Here is a 19,689-nt window from a genome sequence, read left to right as displayed (position 1 = left end):
TACGCTGTTATTCTGACCCGCTCCAGATATTTCTTCAGTTTTGCTAACTTAATAACCAGCTTATGTTTCCTTACCTGTTTTATATACTACAAAATGGATGTGAGGCCAGAATGGTATGAAAGGAAATTCCATTCAGCCTAATTCTTCATATTCTTACCTGAATATGTTTTGCTTATTTATTAATTTTATTGTGCTACTTTATCTCTGATGCTTACACCATAATTATGTTATTTGCAATTCAATTAACATGTTTGTCCTGTATCTTGTAGCTCTTTGTTGACTACAATATATTCAGTATTTTGTCCTTTTCTGTAAACCAAGGCAAGGCCAGTCTAGGTCTCGTATTAATGATCTCATAGACCAGGGATAGGCAGGCTGGTGCCCTCCAGATGTTTTGGACTACAGCTCCCATCTCTTACCATTGAGCATGCTGACTGGGGCTGATAGGATCTGTAGTCCAAAGCATCTGGAAAGCACCAGGTTGTCTGTCCCTGTCAAAGACCTTTGGTCTGCAGCAGTGGGTTATGACCACAGCTGAGTCCCATGTTGCCGGGGTTCCACGTGGGGCTTATCAGACCTGAGAAAGCTGGGAGGCTGCTGTTATAGATGGCTATATATTTTGAACTATAAATCTGGAATGGCAAACATTTGAAAGCTGTATTTACTGAACTCCCACAAGTACTGTATATCTGAGAGAAAAAATGCTTTGCTCCAGCCGAAACTCAATCATTCCTCAATAGTTTCATAGATTTCAGTAGGATGACCAGTGCAAATGATGGATTGTGAATGATGGTATTTTTTATTCAGTTTTTATTTTTAAAATGGATACATGGCATCTTTACATATATAGACTACTTTATTTAGACTGTGCGTGTGTGGAAAAACAGGGGCACAATCGGAAAGTTAATTTATTTCAGTGGACCTTGCACAGCAGAATTTCCAAATTGAATCGAGAAAGAAACTGTCGTATGGTAGACATTTTTATTTCTTTAGAGGCTCCTGGGGGGGGAAAAAAGGGAGGTCTGGTGCTTCTAAAATAATTGCGAATTAAAGGAAATACTGTAAAGTGTACGGTGTAAACGCTTAGTGTGTCAACACTGGGATGATAATTTTATTTACTGTTGCATTGCAGTTTTTGAATGAGCATTAATTGCGACTAATGTTTTTGTGACAGGTGATGCTACAGTGACAATTACTCACAGATATACACCAAAAGATCAACTGAAGATACACACACAGCTTGCTGATATTGTAATAGTTGCTGCAGGTATGTAGCACTGCAGTATTTTAAAATACATTAAAATTCAAACAGTAGATTTGAAATTCACTATAATTCACTTCATTGTTGTTAAAGCAAAATGTTGCACAAGGATAAAGTGAAAATTGCATAAAGTATAGATTGTAAGGGAGGTGCTATAACACAGACTCACTTTGGTACTGAAGAATAGAAACTTCTGTACCAAAGAAACACAGATTTTTACTATAGACTATTCATGCAAACAAGCTCAATATTTCCTTAACTTGCCTAAAATGACTGTGGTGCTGGGGAAGTATCTCCAAGGCTGCAGTCTCCATCTACCTCCCCCCACACATCCTTTCTTCTTCTTCTTTTGGTGTTTTAGTCCCTATGATGATTTCCTTTTAACTTACAACTTGGGAGAACAACTGTTTTTTAAAAAATCTACATGTTCTGGGACCCCTTTCTTTTTCTTAGATCTACATCCAGTAAATGCTTCTAGAATATGTACATACACAGTGAGAGTGGATTAGAATTAGCAGATAGCTGATATTGTCCTAAGATTGATTTGACATAGGACTCCCAGTTCTGTGACCTCCTTGAATGAATTTTCACAAGTTGCTGTGTTTAATGCCATAGTTGTAAGGAGAAATCCTACTCTGTTTGAGGGATAAATACTGGGTCAGAAACTAGCAATTCCCCTAGCATGAGTTTGAGTTCTCATCATGGTGAGTGTTTAGCCACCATCTCCATCATTATACACAGAGCCATTTCTTTGAGAAAAGAAATGTTAAGAAATGGTATTAAGACTTAACCACAGAGTTTGAAGTCCCACTGACTATTACATATTTTACTTCAGTTGGATTTTTGATTTGCACATGTTAGTGGCACTCTGATTTTGTTACATGTTTGAGGAACTAAATAAAGTACTCATTACTTTAGGATTGTGTGGGAAAAACCCCTCCAAGGCCAAAGAGAGAGCTTTGACCTCAGAAGAGGTTTCTTTATGTTGAAGCCGTCACTTTGGCTCTTCCCAGCTACTGCAGAATTTTCCATGATGGCGCTCTCTACAACAATGGCACTCCAGTGGGTGAGGAGGGAGGCGTATGTCCGGGTGGTCCAGTGGGTGGGGAGAGAATGACTGAGGATCTGAGGGATCCTAAGTCCTCCCAGCTCCCAACCGTGCCCCCAAGCTGGTGAAACACTTAGATGCACTCAAGAGCATATCTGAATGTTTCCCTCACATTGCCAGCAATGGGAAGGGATGATTGTTCTTCCAATCCCCCCTGCCTCCTCCTTGAGTTCTGCCATACCAGCAAGAGCTGACGAGGCATAGGAGAGATTGGAGTCCTCCAGCGAGAGCTGATCTGAGAGGATTGCTCTCTGAAGAGATGGAAAGTTTGGTCCTTGTGTGCTCCCCCTCACTCTTTTCGTGTGATAGTCTAATATGAAGAAGGAGTTGTGTATTGTTCCTACACTAGGGGAACCCAAATAACATCCAGGTTTGCAGTTGTATTGCTGAACTAAACTTTTTGGATTTTTTTTGTTTTGTAAAATTCTACATTTTATTATGCAACAAGTTAGGTTATTTCTGCAGAGATTTTGTTTTTGATTACTTGTGAGAAAAAACGAGCCTCTTAAAACATCAGTAGTTCATTGAAGCCCAGACAATCTAACCTGTCTGAAAAAGGTCACCCTCAAACCTGCCAGTTGCTTTAATTACACCTGAGTATTTGCAGAATTCTTGGTATGCAAATATAATTGTAGGGCTGTTTAATCCTGCAAATACCAATGTTTACTAAGTGTTGTCCCCACTCTGACACTGTCCTGTTCCTGCTCCCTTCTTCAAAGGTATCTGATTCTTCTGCATAACATACCCTAAAGGTGGCGGTAGTCTTCTCCTCCCCCTTCCTTGAAATTCTGCCAGTTCAAACTCCCGACCATCCACCCTCATCCCACTGCTTATTACCTTTTGGCATTCATTCTGTCAGACTCTAGTTCCCCTTTCTATCCCCACGTTGCTGTTTCTTTATCTCCCACTTGTTGTTATTGTTCAGTCGTTCAGTTGTGTCCGACTCTTCGTGACCCCATGGACCATAGCACGCCAGGCCTTCCTGTCCTCCGCTCTCTCCCGGAGCGTGCTCAAGTTCATATTCATTGCGTCGGTGATGCTATCTAGCCATCTCATCCTCTGCCATCCCCTTCTCCTTTTGCCTTCAGTCTTTCCCAGCATCAGGGTCTTTTCCAGAGAGTTTTCTCTTCACATTAGGTGGCCAAAGTATTTGAGCTTCACTTTCAGTATCTGTCCTTCCAATGAGCACTCAGGGTTGATTTCCTTTAGGATGGACTGATTTGACCTCCTTGCAGTCCAGGGGACTCGTAAGAGTCTTCTCTAGCACCACAGTTCGAAAGCATCGATTCTTTGGCGCTCAGCCTTCCTTATAGTCCAGCTGTCACAGCCATACGTTACTACTGGGAAAATCATAGCTTTGATTAGATGGACCTTTGTCAGCAAGGTGATGTCTCTGCTTCTTACTATGCTGTCTAGGTTTGCCAAGGAGCAAGTGTCTTGTAATTTCATGGCTACAGTCACCGTCTGCGGTGATCTTGGAGCCCAAGAAAATAAAATCTGTCGCTGCTTCCATTTCTTCCCCTTCTGTATGCCAGGAAGTGATGGGGCCAGATGCTATGATTTTCATTTTTTTAATGTTGAATTTCAAACCAGCTTTTGCACTCTCCACTTTCACCCTCAACAAGAGGCTCTTTAGATCCTCTTCGCTTTCTGCCATTAGGGTGGTATTGTTTGCGTATCTGAGGTTGTTGATAATTCTCCCGGCAATTTTAATTCCGACCTGTGATTCATCCAACCTGGCGTTTCTCATTATGTACTCTGCATATAAGTTAAATAAGCAGGGTGATAATATGCAGTCTTGTCATACTCCTTTCCCAATTTTGAACCAATCGGTTGTTCCATATCTGGTTCTTCCTGTTGCTTCTTGACCCTCGTACAGGTTTCTCAGGAGACAGGTAAGGTGGTCTGGTACTCCCATCTCTTTAAGAATTTGCCATAGTTTGTTTTGATCCACACAATCAAAGGCTTTAGCGTAGTCAATGAAGCAGAAATAGACATTTTTCTGGAATTCTCTTGCTTTCTCCATGATCCAGCAAATGTTGGCGATTTGATCTCTAGTTCCTCTGCCTCTTCAGAACCCAGCTTGTACTTCCGGTAGATCTCGGTTCACATACTGCTGAAGCCTAGCTTGTAGGATTTTGAGCATCACCTTGCTGGCATGTGAAATGAGCGCAATTGTACGGTAGTTTGCACACTCTTTGGCATTGCCCTTCTTTGGAATTGGAATGTAAACTGACCTTTTCCAGTCTTGTGGCCACTATTGAGTGTTCCAAATTTGTTGGCATATTGAGTGCAGCACTTTAACAGCATCATCTTTTAGGATTTTAAATAGCTCAGCTGGAATACTGTCATCTCTGCTAGCTTTGTTGTTTGTAATGCTGCCTAAGGCCCACTTGACTTCACTCTCTAGGATGTCCGGCTCAAGTTCAGTGACCGCACTATCATGGCTATCAGGGACATTCAGATCTTTCCTGTATAGTTCTTCTGTGTATTCTTGCCACCTCTTCTTAATCTCATCTGCTTCTGTTAGGTCCCTGCCTTCTTTGTCCTTTATCATGCCTGTCTTTGCACAAAATGTTCCCTTGATGTCTCCAATTTTCTTGAAGAGATCTCTAGTCTTTCCCATTCTATTGTTTTCCTCGATTTCTTTGCATTGTTCATTTAAGAAGGCCTTCTTGTCTCTCCTTGCTATTCTCTGGAACTCTGCATTCAGTTGGATATATCTTCCCCTTTCTCCTTTGCTTTTCACTTCCCTTCTTTCCTCAACTACTTGTAAAGCCTCATCAGACAGCCACTTTGCTTTCTTGCATTTCTTTTTCTTTGGGATGGATTGAGTTGCTGCCTCCTGAACAAGGTTATGGACCTCCGTCCATAATTCCTCAGGCACTCTGTCTATTTGGTCTAATCCCTTAAATCTATAACTCACCTCCACTGTATATTCATAAGAGATATGATTTAGGTCATACCTGAATGGTTTAGTGGTTTTCCCTACATTCTTCAATTTAAGCTGAAATTTTGCAAGAAGCAGCTCATGATCTGAGCCACAGTCAGCTCCAGGTCTTGTTTTTACTGGCTGTATAGAGCTTCTCCATCTTTGGCTGCAAAGAACATAATCAATCTGATTTCGATATTGACCATCTGGTGATGTCCATGTGTAGAGTCGCCTCTTGTGCTGTTGGAAAAGAGTGTTTGCTATGATCAGCGTGTTCTCTTGGCAAAACTTTATTAGCCTTTGTCCTGCTTCATTTTGTACAGCAAGGCCATGCTTGCCTGTTATCCCAGTGATTTCTTGACTTCCTACTTTAGCATTCCAATCCCCTATGATGAAAAGGACATTTTTTTTGGTGTTAGTTTTAGAAGGTGTTGCAGGTCTTCATAGAACTGATCAACCTCAGCTTCTTCGGCCTCAGTGGTTGGAGCATAGACTTGAATTGCTGTGATGTTGAATGGTTTGCTTTGGATTCGTACTGAGATCATTCTCCCACTACCTCGCTCTTAATTTTCATTGCAGATCTTGAGGTCTAGCTTGCCTTAATCTGCCCTGATGAAACTCCCGTTTTGCTTCCTGATGATTCCAACATTCTTGTTGCTGTCCATCTGACCCAGCAGTGTCACCTGTTCTCTCTCCCTCATAGAATCATAGAATCACAAAATAGGAGGGTTGGAAGGGGCCTATAAGGCCATCAAGTCCAACCCCCTGCTCAGTGCAGGAATCCAAGTCAGAGCATCCCTGACAGATGGCTGTCCTGCCTTGTCTTGAATGCTTCCGGTGTGGGAGAGCCCAGCACCTCAGTCTTCACTTCCCCATACATTGGTCTGGACAATTCCTTGATCTTGCCTTAACAAAGAACTGCTTTGTCTCTAACCAGTCTGCTGTGGAATCGCCTATGTCTGATCATCACCATATCACTTCCAGCTCTGCACACAGTCCACCTCCCCATGTTCTGCCTTCTGTTTCTTTTTTATTCATTTATTAAATTTCTTAATCGCCCATCTGGCCAGTTACCCGGCCACTCTGGGTGATGTACAATGGTACAATTTAAAACAGTAAAATTATACATTAAAACATTATTTAAAAATACGCTAACCCACCCCAAATGCCTGCCTGAATAACCAAGTTTTCAGTGCATGGCGGAAGCTCATCAAAGAGGGGGCATGGCGGAATTCCCTAGGGAGGGAGTTCCACAGAGTGGGGCCACCACAGAGAAGACCCTCTCCCTCATCCTCACAGCCTAGCTGTCCTAGCTGATGGGACAGGGAGAAGGCCATCCGAGGCTGATCTTGGTGAGCGGCCTATCTGGTGTTGCTGGAGATGCTCCTTGAGATAGGCTGGGCCGGAACCGCATAGGGTTTTAAAGGTCAAAACCAACACCTTGAATTTGGCCTGGAAAACAACTGGTAACCAGTGTAACTGTTCTTCTGTGGCCTCCAGTCCATTGATCCAGTGGTTTTCTCTGAAGTGTTGTCCCCTCCTGTCACTTCTGCCTGCTCAATAGTCTCTGCAATTTTCACCTTCAAGCTATTCTTGTCCTCACATTTGCCTCTCAATCCCAGTGTGCTATTTGCCATTAGGGATGTCAGAGAATTCCGCCACGGATCTCGGTGAGGCCGAATGCCAGTACATTCGGCCCCCCGAACTCTGTGGTGGAACGACCTGCCCCCCGCCCCCCCCCCCAGATCCCACCTGGGACGAGACTTAACTGAGGCGGATTTTCCGGGCGGCAGCGGCTCTGGCGGCGGCTTCGGCTCTGGCGGCTGCAGCGGCTGGTCTTCCGACCGGCTGCTGCTGCCACCATTTGCAGTCTTGTAAAAAAAAAACAACCCCCCCCCCCCGACGTGATAGGCTACGTAAAGATTTACGTAGCCTATCATGGCTGGGTTAAAAAAAAAAAAGCCGCTGCCATTTGCGTTCCTTATTTTTGGCTGTCTTAGTCTACGTAAATATTTACGTAGACTATGACGGCGAAAATAAAGGGGAACGCAAATAGCATAGCGGGCGCTATTTGCGTCCCTTTTTGATTCGCCGTTTTAGCCTACGTAAATATTTACGTAGACTAAGACAGCCAAAAATAAGGAATGCAAATGGTGGTGGCCATAGCCACCGCCATTTGCGTACATGTTTTTGTTTTGTTTTTTCCCCAGAGCCCTCCGCGACCGGAAATCCGGCTGTGGACGGCTCTGGCTTGGCTGGGCCTGGCCAGCTGCTCGGCGGAGCTGCCGTGGAGCACAGCCGGCCGTGGAGGATTCTGGGGGGGAGGAATGGATTGCCTCCCCCCCCCCGTCGAGGATTCCGGGGGGAGGGATGGAACGCCCCCCCCCCATCAACATAATCCACAGAAAGGTAAGTGACTTTCGTACATCCCTATTTGCCATGCATCCCCAGCTCTGGCTCACTCTACTCAAAATCTCTGTTGATGTGCAGCCTCTGGAGGAACAAGAGTGTTGGCTGATTTCATCCTCTCCTCCTACTTGTCTACCGAGCAACACTACTGCACCATCTGGTCTCCACCAACTCTTAAGGGGGAATCTACATGGCAACAGTTTCTGAAGCGTTTTGTGGTTCTATCCAGTTTTTCATGAAATTGCTTGGTTCTGTCAGCGGCACATGAACCAAGAAACGCAGAGTATGCACTACTTAAAAATCCGCCTTCATGGGTAACATGGCACTTCAGACCGCCATACTTGGGGGTTGGGTGGGTGGAGTCCAGGATTGAGCATCATCAACCACGTAGGTGCTCCTCAGCCAATGAGAGAGGCTTGTTCCCTGCCCGTGTCCACACTCCCCTGCTCAGGGAAGTTTAATGGAAGCACTGAATTAAGCCCCTGTAGTTTAACCTGCACCTCTCCCCTCTCACCCACCTCTGGGATATTGTGAATGGTTTAGGGATGTCAGAGAATTTCTCCATGAATCTCGGGGAGGCCGAATGCCAGCGCATTCGGCCCTCCGAAATTGGTGGATAAACGGTCTGCCCCCCCCCCGGGACGGGACTTACCTTGTGCGAATGTCCCTTGCGGCGGCGGCTCTGGCAGCGGTGCGGTGGCGGCGCGGTGGTGGCGGCTGCGGCAGCCGGTCTTCCGACCGGCTGCCACCGCCATTTCCAAGGTAAAAAAACAACAACAACAACAAACGTGATAGGCTACGTAAAGATTTACGTAGCCTATCACGGCTAGATTTTTAAAAAACACTGTGATAGGCTACGTAAATGTTTACGTAGCCTATCACGGCTGAGTGAAAAAAAACAAAAAAAACCCGCCCGTACGCATATGGCGGCACCCATGGGTGCCGCCATTTGCATACATGCGGTTTTGTTTTTGTTTTTTTTCACTCAGCCGTGATAGGCTACGTAAACATTTACGTAGCCTATCACGGCTGACTGCAGGGACGCAAACGGCAGCGGCTACAGCCGCCATTTGCGTCCCGGCAGGACAGAATGATTTGCGGCCGGAGGGACGGGGCGCCTCCCCCCCAGCCAGAATTTCGGGGGGGAGACGGGGCGCCTCCCCCCCTGCCAGAATTTCGGGGGGAGGGACGGAGCGCCTCCCCCCCACTGCGAATCAAGCTTCGGGATCAGGTAAGGGACTTTCGTACATCCCTAGATGGTTAAAGCAGCACTACTACGATATTGTGAATGAATAAAGCACTCTGTGATATTGTGAATGAGTAAAGCAAGCTACTGTGATATTGTGAATGGTTAAACAGGCTACAGATTGTGAATGGGTAAAGCAGGCGACTGCGATATTGTGAATGGGTAAAACAGTGCTACTGCAGTATTGCGAATGGTTAAAGCAGCGCTACTGTGAAGTAGTAGGGAAAGGAAGTCTGTGTCCAGAAGTGCCCTATTAAGAATGGGGGGAAAGAGGGAATGGGGGGAGGTGCAGCCTCACTGCTTGACTGTTACTGCCGGGTCACAGAAACACCCCTAGGCATGCCCAGGATTTAATGCTGGGGGGCAGGACACCGCAGTGGAATTGCACAGGAGCTGCATTTAAGGAAAACAACAGACTAAAACAAAATTGCGAAAATGCACAGTTTCCAGAGGGAAGGTGCTGGGTTGCTGCGAATTGGCGACAATGTCATCTGTGATGAACAACCCTGAGGTGCTCTTACTCCACACTAAATTGGCCGTGTAGATAGGGCCTACCTCTGCACTTCTTCTCTACCTTTTAATGTCCTGGTAAGGTGAACTCCACCATCTCTCCCCTCTCTGCTGAAGACTTTGCTTCCTCCTTCAATACTAAAATTGGAACTATCCACTCTGATCCCTCCTCCTTTACCCCCTCTTTTAGCCCCCTTTCCCCCTTCATCTTCTTTCCCCTCCTTTCCCCCCTCTTCCAGCTCTCCCTCCTCCTACACCTGCCTTTACTTTTCCTCACCCCATCCCAATTCTAATTTGAAGTTGACTGCCTTGTTGTCCTCCTTGTCTAAACCTTCCAGGGGTTCCTCCCAGCTTCTGGGTGTCCTCTCTGTATGGCATCAACCTTTCTCCTCTGGCCTCTTTCCTACTGCATTCAAACATGCCACCTCTTTCCGCTATTCTGAACAGAAGTCCAGCTATCAGCCAGTTGCCCTCCTACCCTTTCCTTCCCAACTCCTTGAGTGTGATGCATATCCCCCTGTCTTGTCTTTCTCACCCCGAGCTCTGCATTTGGCCCCTTCCAAACTGGCTTCTACCCTTTGCACTGCACTAAAACTGCCCTCACCAAAATCAGTGGCAGTCTCTTCAATGCCAGCATCAGAAGGCCTTTACTCAGTCTTCATCCTTCCTAACTTCTATCCCACTTTCAATACATTTGATCACTCTCTGTGGCTTGACCATGTTTTTTTGCCCTACATCTCTGTGACCCAGTCTTCAGCTGGTTCTCCTCCTACCTGTCTAATCACTCTTTCAGTGTGTTGATTGGGGCAGCTCTTCCCTGCTTTCCTTCTCTCCTATGCAGTTTCCTGGGGCTCTTTTCTTAGCCCTCTGCTCTTCTCTCCCTACACACTGCCCTTTGATAACTTCATCAGATCCCATGGCTTTAAACAGCAGTGCCACCCAGTACCAAACTAATGACACCCAGCTCTACCTTTCTGCCTCAGAACCTTCTCATTCCATCCAATTTTGCACATTCAAGTGCTGCTCTGGCAATTACACTTGAATGCTCTGTTATAAAAAATTCAGTATGTGCAAAACCAGACGTCTCATCTTTCCTCCCAAGCACCCTCCTCCCATCATGCACCCACCCTGCTGAACAGTCATGGAGCCTTGGCTTTATCCGTGGCTCACTCTCCTTAGCCTCCCCCACCTCCATCCCATATTCAGTCTGGCACCAAGTCATGCTTCTTCGCCCTTTACAACATTGCAAAAATATGTCCCTTCCTCTCTGTCAGCTAGGCAATAATTCTGCCTCATGCTCTAGTCATTGCTTCCTTTGACTAATGCAATTTTCTCTCCGGTCTTCTGTTGTTTCACCTCGGTTCTCTCACGAGTACTATGCTGCCAAAATCATTCACTTCTCCTTGCTCTGGCCATGTGACACCCCTTAAAACCCTGTTCTTAAAGCTCTTTGTCCTTACCGTCCAAGTCTTTCATGGCCTGCCCCCCACCCCTTTTTTTTCTCTTCTATCCCAGCAGATCCTTGCCTGTGACCTTCATTCATCCAGCTCAGCCACTCTGAACTATGCCCTTTCTCCCTTGCTGCCCTTATGCCTGGAACTGTACCCCAAAATAGCTATGGATTGCCACCTCCCTCCCTCCCTCCCTCCCTCCCTCCCTCCCTCCAAATCCCATCTATTTTATGAAGACCGAGACAACTCACTAGTCCCCATACTCTAACTAAGCCTAAATACGTGCCACTGAAATGACACATGCTTGTCCTCTTTTTGCCCTGCCTCCATTTCTCTTCCCAGCAGCTTCTGTTGTCTCCTCTACGTTGAAAGAGAGATTTGTAAGCCCCTTGGGACTTACAGATGGCACTAAATAAATAATGTTTTGTTCTGGTCAGCACGGTGGAATACGAACAAACCTGCGGTCCATTCATGAGCACCCAGTGTGTGTTTCAATTCTCTGCATTTGATGATGGGAACCAAGTTCCCATGTACTATTTTATTATGGTTTATATTGCTTCTGATGGTGAAAGAACCCTGCTCAGTTGTCTCTTCTAGTCAAAAAGAGCCAATAAGATGTGAAGTGCCTTGTAGAACTTGCAGGGGGTCATTTTACAAATAGATTAGTCTCTTGTACAAAGGTTACTTATTTTTGTACTAGGAGATCCTGTTGGGGCGAAGGAGGGGAGGTGGGGCGGGTGACGAGGCACTGCCCTCAGTGATGAATGTCCAGTGATATTCATAGATTTAGACCACACAACACCTCTGCCCTTGTAACTGATTGGCATCATATAGTGAGTGAAACAATATAGAGGGTTATCTTGATTACTTAATAAGGTTCTTGTTGGTGTTAAGGAAATATCCAAGGCAGGTTAGGTTGAACAGTCAGAAATTTATTAGAGCACATCACAGCTTTGGGAGAGGCAGTCGACCCCATGTCTCACCCAAAAAACAGCAACAGTATGCATTTATAGAGACTGAAAGTTGGAGAACAAAGAAAATACACTACACATGCTCAAGAGCTACTTTAGCTCAGCAACAGTTTTATCAGCACAGCTGCCTTCTTATCTTTAGGGATGAGCTTACTTTAGTGGATAGGAATTTCCTGCTTATAATGAGCAAGTTACAATTTCCTTCTCATGGTCAGAAGGCACCTTGTCTGAACCAAACTACTTACAAGGCCTAGTCAGGCCTACCTTCACATTGGTGAGAATAAGCTATGCTCCATTTTCTGCAGCAAAAAAAGCAGAATTCTGAGCCCTTTTTAAAGTACGCCAATTAAACAGAAATGTGTATGATTTATCTTATTTGCATGGTCTATTTCAGTTTGCATTTCTCTCTCTTTCATGGTTATTCCAATTCTCATGGAGGAGAGATCAGGGAAGGCCCAGCCTTCTGAACACTGGAAAGCTTATTCAGCACCTTCCATGGCAGGGTCAAGGGCCTCATTCAGTATTGGGTGGCCTGTCAGGGTCTGCATGCCAAAAGGGGGTTGATCCTGTAAAAAGAAGAAAACAGTCAGAAGTGCCATTGCCCATTGCTTTTCTGTCACGCAAGAAATATATAATGTTCACCTCACCTTAATGTGATACCTGTGCTGAGCGTCATTATATCTGGCAGAACAGATAATGCTGCTACTCTCATTTTATTTCTTTCCTTATTTTTCCCTTGTTCCTACCCTTTTGTTTTTCCTTCAAACAACAACCCCCCCCCCATTAGGCAGGGACTAAAAAGCAGCTTCCCCCATCACATCTCAAACAACACAGAGTAACACAGATTTTCCCTTTGGTATTCCTTCAGACAATTCCCTCTCCACCTTCTCAGCTGACAGCAACTCCACTTACTTTTCAGGATTTGAAAAATTGCCCATGACTAGGGATGGCGGAGAATTTCTCCACGAATCTCGGGGAGGCCGAATGCCAACGCATTCGGCCCCCCGAAATTGGTGGTGAAATTCTCCGCCCCCCCTCGCCCCCCCCCCAGGATGGGACTTACCTCCCTCGAATGTCCCTCTCAGCGGCGGGTCCCGGCAGCGGTTCGGCGGCAGTTCGGTGGGGGCAGTGGCGGTGGCCGGTCTTCCAACCGGCTGCCGCTGCCGCCATTACAAAGTGAATTTAAAAAACACACACACACACCCCCGTGATAGGCTACGTAACGATTTATGTAGCCTATCACGGCTAGATTTCCAAAGTCAGCCGTGATAGTGTTGCCCTTATTTTCGCCGTAGTCTACGTAAATCTTTACGTAGACTACCCGGGCCCAAATAAGGAATGCAAATGGCAGTGCCCATGGGCGCCGCCATTTGCGTACACTTTTGTTTTTTCCCCCAAAGTCACCCGTGATAGGCTACGTAACGATTTACGTAGCCTATCACGGCTGACTTTGGAAATCTAGCCGTGATAGGCTACGTAAATCGTTATGTAGCCTATCACGGGTGTGTGTTTTTTTAAAAAAAAAATCACTTTTTTATTTCGCGGCCGGGGAGACAGGGCGCTTCTCCCCAGCCTGAATTTCAGCTGGGCGAGGCGGGGCGCCTCCCCCCCTGGCCTGAATTTCAGGGGGAGAACCAAAGCGCTTCCCCCCCACCGCGAAGCAAGCTGCAGGACCAGGTAAGTGACTTTCATACATCCCTACCCATGACTCATACTAGCAGCAGCAATGCCAGCTGAGTGGATCGATTATAAAGCTCTCTGAGAGCAAGAGCAGCTGGAAGACGCTGTGGCACGACCGGCAATTTGGGCTGCTTGCTGATCAGCAGCAGGTGCGGGGAGGAGTTCGGAGGTGGGGAGGAAGTGGTGGCAGCATTATCCGCGATGGCAGTAGTGGTGGAAGCAATATCGGCAGCAATGGCGGTGGCGCTAAGGCAATACGTTAGCAGCTGGAAGAAATTTGAGGGCGGGGGAGTTGCGGACACCTGTGCCAGGCCACAGAAAAGGCCATCAAGCCCATATGGCCCACAGGCTGCCCACAGATGCTCCATGGATTCAGAGATTTCACCAGACATTCTTCACACAGATCAAGCATATATTTTTCATGAGGGCTAGAAACTTCTCAGGTAGCTGAATTCTGTGTGCAATACCAAATCATGTGTTTTTAAAGATATTTTTGTGTGTGCAAAATCATGGCAAACACAGTCCTGGCTGTTCTAGTTGGAGTTTCCGAGCATATGAAAGTGTCTTCCCCTCAACAGGTTACCGTGAAAAGAGTTCTTAGCCTACCAGGATGGAATGCAGTCTCCTCCTAACCCAAAAATAGCTGATAAAACACACTATTTAAGGGTGTTTCTCTGTGATTGTTTAGTTTAAGTAAGGGATCTGGGTGCCCTTCTAAACTATGATGGATGCACAGCGTGCCACTGTGGCTACATAGAGATCCCACCCCACACATCTTAACCAGCATAACTTCTGCCTTGTCCAGTTTCAGTTTCAACCAACTTCACTTAATCAGCAGATCTATCATGCCTAACCTCTATGTCTGGTTAGTAACAGTGGGCTTATCTGCTATGTGAGATTGATAGACTGGCATTTCATGTGTAGATACTGGGTGCACTGGTTTGAATGTGCAGCATTTTTCTGGTTTCTTATGACTCTATGTTGACAGCAGAAAGAATGAAATTCTAGATTGCTAAACTGGGAAGGTTTATAGAAGCAATTGCTGCGGTACTGGAGCGGGTGCTATACTACAGCAAGGTTGCTATTTTTTGCAACTATGTAAATTTGACACCACAAATATTTATTTAGGCTATTGATTCCCAAAGCAGGATACAATTAAAATGAGCAATTAAGAAAAGATAATAAAACAACAATAAAAGACTCGGGCTTCTCTATATTAAGCAAAAATCCTGCTCCCTTACCGGGGCTTTCTTCTTCCAGAGTCTTTCTGAGTTTATGATGGGCTCCCTTAGGTGGCGAACACCTGATGGGGAATTGAAAACTTCCCTTCTCGGCAGTGCTCAATGAAACAGCACCATCTAGTGGCTGAATTATTGTCCAATGGCGGCTTTTCACACTGCCAATATGGTGCCATTAAGGTCTGTTACAGCTTATCTCCAATGTTTTGAAAGCAGGATAAAGGGGGAAAGCACTGGAGACATCCTGGAGGTTGGTGAGGTCATGTAAAGGACCTGCAAACTTCCGTGAGTGGCCAATCACGAGTGTGCAATAAAAGCTTCATGTAGAAATGCCCTCAGTGTGGTGTACTGGTTAGAGTTGACTGGAACTTGGGAGATCTAGTGCCCACTCTGCCATGAAGCTCACTGGGTGACTTTGGGCAAGTCACTGACTCTCAGCCTAACCTACCTCACAGGGTTGTTGTGAGGATAAAATGGAGAGGAGAAGGACTATGTAAGCCACCCTAGGTTACTTGCAAGAGTGAGAAAAAAGGTGGGATATTATTTATTTATTTATTTATTTATTTATTTAATTGTCCACCTGGCTGGTCACCCAGCCACTCTGGGCGATATACAACATTAAAAACAGTTCAAAACAATAAAATTCAACATTAAAAACATCACATTTCTGAAATTACCGTAACTAACCCCAAATACCTGCCTGAACAACCACGTTTTTTAGTGCGTGGCAGAAGCTCATTAAAGAGGGGGCATGGCTGAGTTCCCTAGGGAGGGAGTTCCACAGAGTGAGGGCCACCACAGAGAAGGCCCTCTCCCTCGTCCTCACCAGCCTAGCTGTCCTGGCTGATGGGGCAGAGAGAAGGCCATCCGAGGCTGATCTTGTTGAGCAGCCTATCTGGTGTTGCTGGAGGCGCTCTTTGAGATAGGCTGGGCCAGAACCATATAGGGTTTTAAAGGTCAAAACCAACACCTTGAATTTGGCCCGGAAAACAACTGGTAACGAGTGCAGCTCCTTCAGCATTGGAGTGATGTGATCTTGCCGGCGGCTGCCTTTAATCAGGTGAGCCACTGCGTTCTGTACCAGCGGCAGCTTCCGAACCGTCTTCAAGGGTAACCCCACGTAAAGCGCATTACAGTAATCTAAACGAGAGGAGCATGTACTACTGATGGGAGCAGATGGTCAGGAAAGAAGGGGTGCAGCCGCCGTATCAGATGGAGTTGGTACAGCGCTGTCCGGCTCACAGCTGACTGCTGAGCCTCCATGGACAGCTGGGAGTCTAAGATGACCCCCAAGCTGCAGGCCTGGTCTTTCAAGGGTAGCCATACCCCATTCAACACCAGGTCAGCATCCCCCAGCCTCCTCTTGTCTCCCACCAAAAGTACCTCAGGCTTGTCAGGGTTCAGCTTCAGCTTATTCCTCCCCATCCAGCCACTCACTGTCTCCAGACACTTGGACAGGGATTCTACGGCCAACCTTGGTGAAGATTTGAGCAAGAGGTAGAGCTGCGTGTCATCCACATACTGATGACACTGCACCCCAAACCTCCTGATGATAGCCCCCAGCGGCCTCACATAGATGTTAAATAGCATCAGGGAGAGGATGGAACCCTGTGGCACCCCACAAGTGAGCGGCCACGGGTCCGAAACCTCCTCTCCCAGTGCTACCCTCTGGTACCTGCTGGAGAGGAAGGGTCGGAACCACCGTAATACGGTGTCTCCAATGCCCAACCCCTCCATGCTGTCCAGGAGGATACCATGGTCAACGGTATCAAAAGCCGCTAAGAGGTTAAGGAGAACAAGGAAGGAGCATTCACCCCTATCCAGAGCCCTCCTCATATCATCCACCAAGGCGACCAAGGCTGTTTCTGTCCCATGCCCAGGCCTTAAGCCCGACTGAAATGGATCTAGATTATTGGCTTCTTCCAAGTGTGCCTTCAACTGCATCGCCACCACCCGCTCAATCACCTTGCTCAAAAAAGGCAGATTCGAGACTGGGCGAAAGTTGTTCAGAACTTGGGGATCCAAGCAGGGCTTCTTTAAGAGCGGTCTTATCACTGCCTACTTGAGAATTGATGGCATCACTCCCTCCTCAAGGGAGGCGTTCACCACCGCCTTGATCCCCTCACCCAGCCTCTCTCTGCAGCTCATAATGAGCCAAGATGGGCAAGGATCAAGTAAGCAGGTGGTCGGCCTTACAGATGAAAGCACCTTGTCCACTTCATCAGGAGGAAGAAGCTGGAACCAATCCCACAAAACCGGTGTGCCACAGACCGCCTCCTGCTCAGTAACTGTATCCACAGTGCATGGAATAACACTCCTAATCCGATCAATTTTATCTGCAAAGTGCCTTGCCAAGGCCTCACAGGAAGCCTTAGAATACTCCAGCGGTTCTGGAGCAACTGGACCGACCAGGCTCCGGACCAGTTGGAACAGCCTCCTGGGACAGCACTCTGCAGACGCAGTAGAGGCAGCATAGTATTCCTTTTTTGCTGCCCTCACCGCCACGTGACAGACTGAAGATACAGCTCTAGCCCATGTCTGATCGCCTTTGGAGCGAGACCTCCGCCACCGGAGCTCTAGCCGTCTCACCTCCTGTTTCAGGGCTTGTAACCGCGGATTGAACCATGGTGCAGTCCGAGCCCTGTTCAGGGGAGAGGGCATTTCGGAGCCACCCGATCTAATGCCCCACTGATTGCGGCATTCCAGCCACCCACCAGGGTCTCAACCGAGTGGCCATTGGCATGCTCCAGAGAATCCCCAAGCGCATTCAGGAATCCATTTGGATCCATAAGACGCCTGGGGCGGACCATTTTAATGGGTCCTCCACCCCTGCGGAGGGGTTGTGGAACCGAGGAGTCCATCGTCACCAGATAGTGATCTGACCATGACAAGGGGGGGGTGGATATACCCCCAACTTCCAGATCATTCCCCGCTTCTCCAAAAACAAACACAAGGTCTAGTGCATGACTGACTACATGGGTGGGCCCAGCTGGAATATGGTGCAGCTCCCAGGAAGCCATGTAATAATAATAACAATAAAGCAGAAATAGGACAGTGTACAGTCATGTTATAGGCGGTACATCCTGAATGATCCAACTAGAATGGCAGGGTAGCAACAAAAATGCTTAAATTACAGAGAACCTAGTGTAGAAAGAAGACTGAATCAAAGCGAGACAGTCCCCAATTTAGCAGGGCCCACATTGAAGCAGCTCTGAGAAAGCAAGCGTTTAGCCACATGAGAGCACGTTTATTATTACTGCCCAGGATCCAGAGGGTGCTTGGCTGAGACGGGGGTTATGTCAGCCAAGTGGGGTTCATGACGATTTTTGTTTGAATAGCTGATTCCCTCACCGCATCACAATCTCCTTCTGGAACGCCTCTCAGTTTCAATGGCAAGGGAGGCCACTGTCTGAGAATAACAAGCCTAAGCCCCCTTGGGTTCATGGGAGCAGTTTGATGGTATAAGAATCCTGGCTTTTGCTCTTATGCCATCAGTGTACACAGGACTTTACAGAGTAACAAGAAAAACAAAGGTAGCTCCCTTCCCTGACAAGCTTCCAACCCTAGGGGTGCACCAAAGTCCCTTACCTGTCCTCGAAGCTTTTCGCGGTGGGGGGGAGGCGCTTCGCTGCTCCCCCCGCGAAGTTCAGGCTGGGGGGGGAGGCGCCTCGCCCGGCCGCAAACTAAAAAGTTAAAAAAAAAACACACACGCCCCCGTGATAGGCTACGTGACGATTAACGTAGCCTATCACGGCTAGATCTGCAAAGTCAGCCGTGATAGGCTACGTTAATCGTCACGTAGCCTATCACGGGTGACTTAAAAAAAAAAAAGCACGTACGCAAATGGCGGCCCCCATAGGGAGCTGCCATTCGCGTTCCTTATTTGGTCACTGTAGTCTACGTAAATCTTTACGTAGACTACGGCGAAAATAAGGGCAACGCAAATAGTGTTGCCCTTATTTTCGCCGTAGTCTACGTAATCTTTACGTAGACTACAGCGACCAAATAAGGAACGGGAATGGCGGCTCCCTATGGGGGCCGCCATTATCCGTACGCGTTTTTTTTTTTTTAAGTCACCCGTGATAGGCTACGTGACGATTAACGTAGCCTATCACGGCTGACTTTGCAGATCTAGCCGTGATAGGCTACGTTAATCGTCACGTAGCCTATCACGGGGGCGTGGTTTTTTTTTCTTTTATTGGAATGGTGGCGGCGGTAGCCGGTCGAAAGACCGGCTGCCGCTCCCGCCCCGGACAAAGACCCACCGAACCGCCGGCCGGACCCACCGTCGGGAGGGACATTCGCCAAAGGTAAGTCCCGTCCCGGGGGGTGCGGGGAGCGGGGGTGTGTGGAGAATTTCTCCCCAAAACTTGTTCGGGGGGCCGAACACGTTGGCGCTCGGCCCCCCGAAATTTCGGGGAGAAATTCTCCGCCATCCCTATCCAACCCACGCTTTAACGGTGGGGAAGGGAGGTGAGGAAAGGAGACAGGAAATAACCAGGGCTGAATGTAAGCAAGTGTGCATGCACATGCTCTTGTGGACTGGCACCAGAAGCTGCAGCCGCCACTGCCCCAGTTCTGGCTGTGAAAACATCCACTCCAGGTTGGCTACAGCTGTCCGTGTCTGGAGGTGTTATCAGACAAGTGGACAGTCCTGGGTTGACTTGAAAGGTGGCAGGTGGCTCTGACAGGCTGGCTGTGGGGTGAGCTGGCAAGGCGGAGAGCAGGTGCCAATCTACACGAGCAATTTAGTGTGGCGGGAGAGCAGTTTGAGGTCGCTTTGTGTGGTCACCGATCTGCAGCCATCCTGTAGCTTCCCTCTGGAAAAGCTGCATTTTCGGAAACTCCGTTGACCCTGTTTTGTTTTATTCAAAGCGTCTCCC

At 47.3% G+C, this 19,689-nt stretch overlaps 1 protein-coding gene across 1 annotated transcript in view; it reads left to right on the top strand.

The window, feature by feature from the left end:
* Positions 1-19,689, top strand: part of MTHFD2L (methylenetetrahydrofolate dehydrogenase (NADP+ dependent) 2 like) — a 63,429-nt gene that overhangs the window by 28,460 nt on the left and 15,280 nt on the right. The window contains exon 6 of the mRNA XM_084859792.1: positions 1,175-1,267. Coding sequence (XP_084715918.1) covers positions 1,175-1,267 — 93 coding nt within the window. The remainder of the gene's footprint in view (positions 1-1,174; positions 1,268-19,689) is intronic.

This window comes from Heloderma suspectum, chromosome 5 (genome assembly GCF_057233095.1).
Source record: "Heloderma suspectum isolate Gila_16-S chromosome 5, 16-S_ref, whole genome shotgun sequence".
In the NCBI taxonomy this organism is placed as follows: Eukaryota; Metazoa; Chordata; class Lepidosauria; order Squamata; family Helodermatidae; genus Heloderma; species Heloderma suspectum.
The sequence above is the reverse complement of the archived record's forward strand: the minus strand, read 5'-3'. Positions and strand labels throughout refer to the sequence as shown.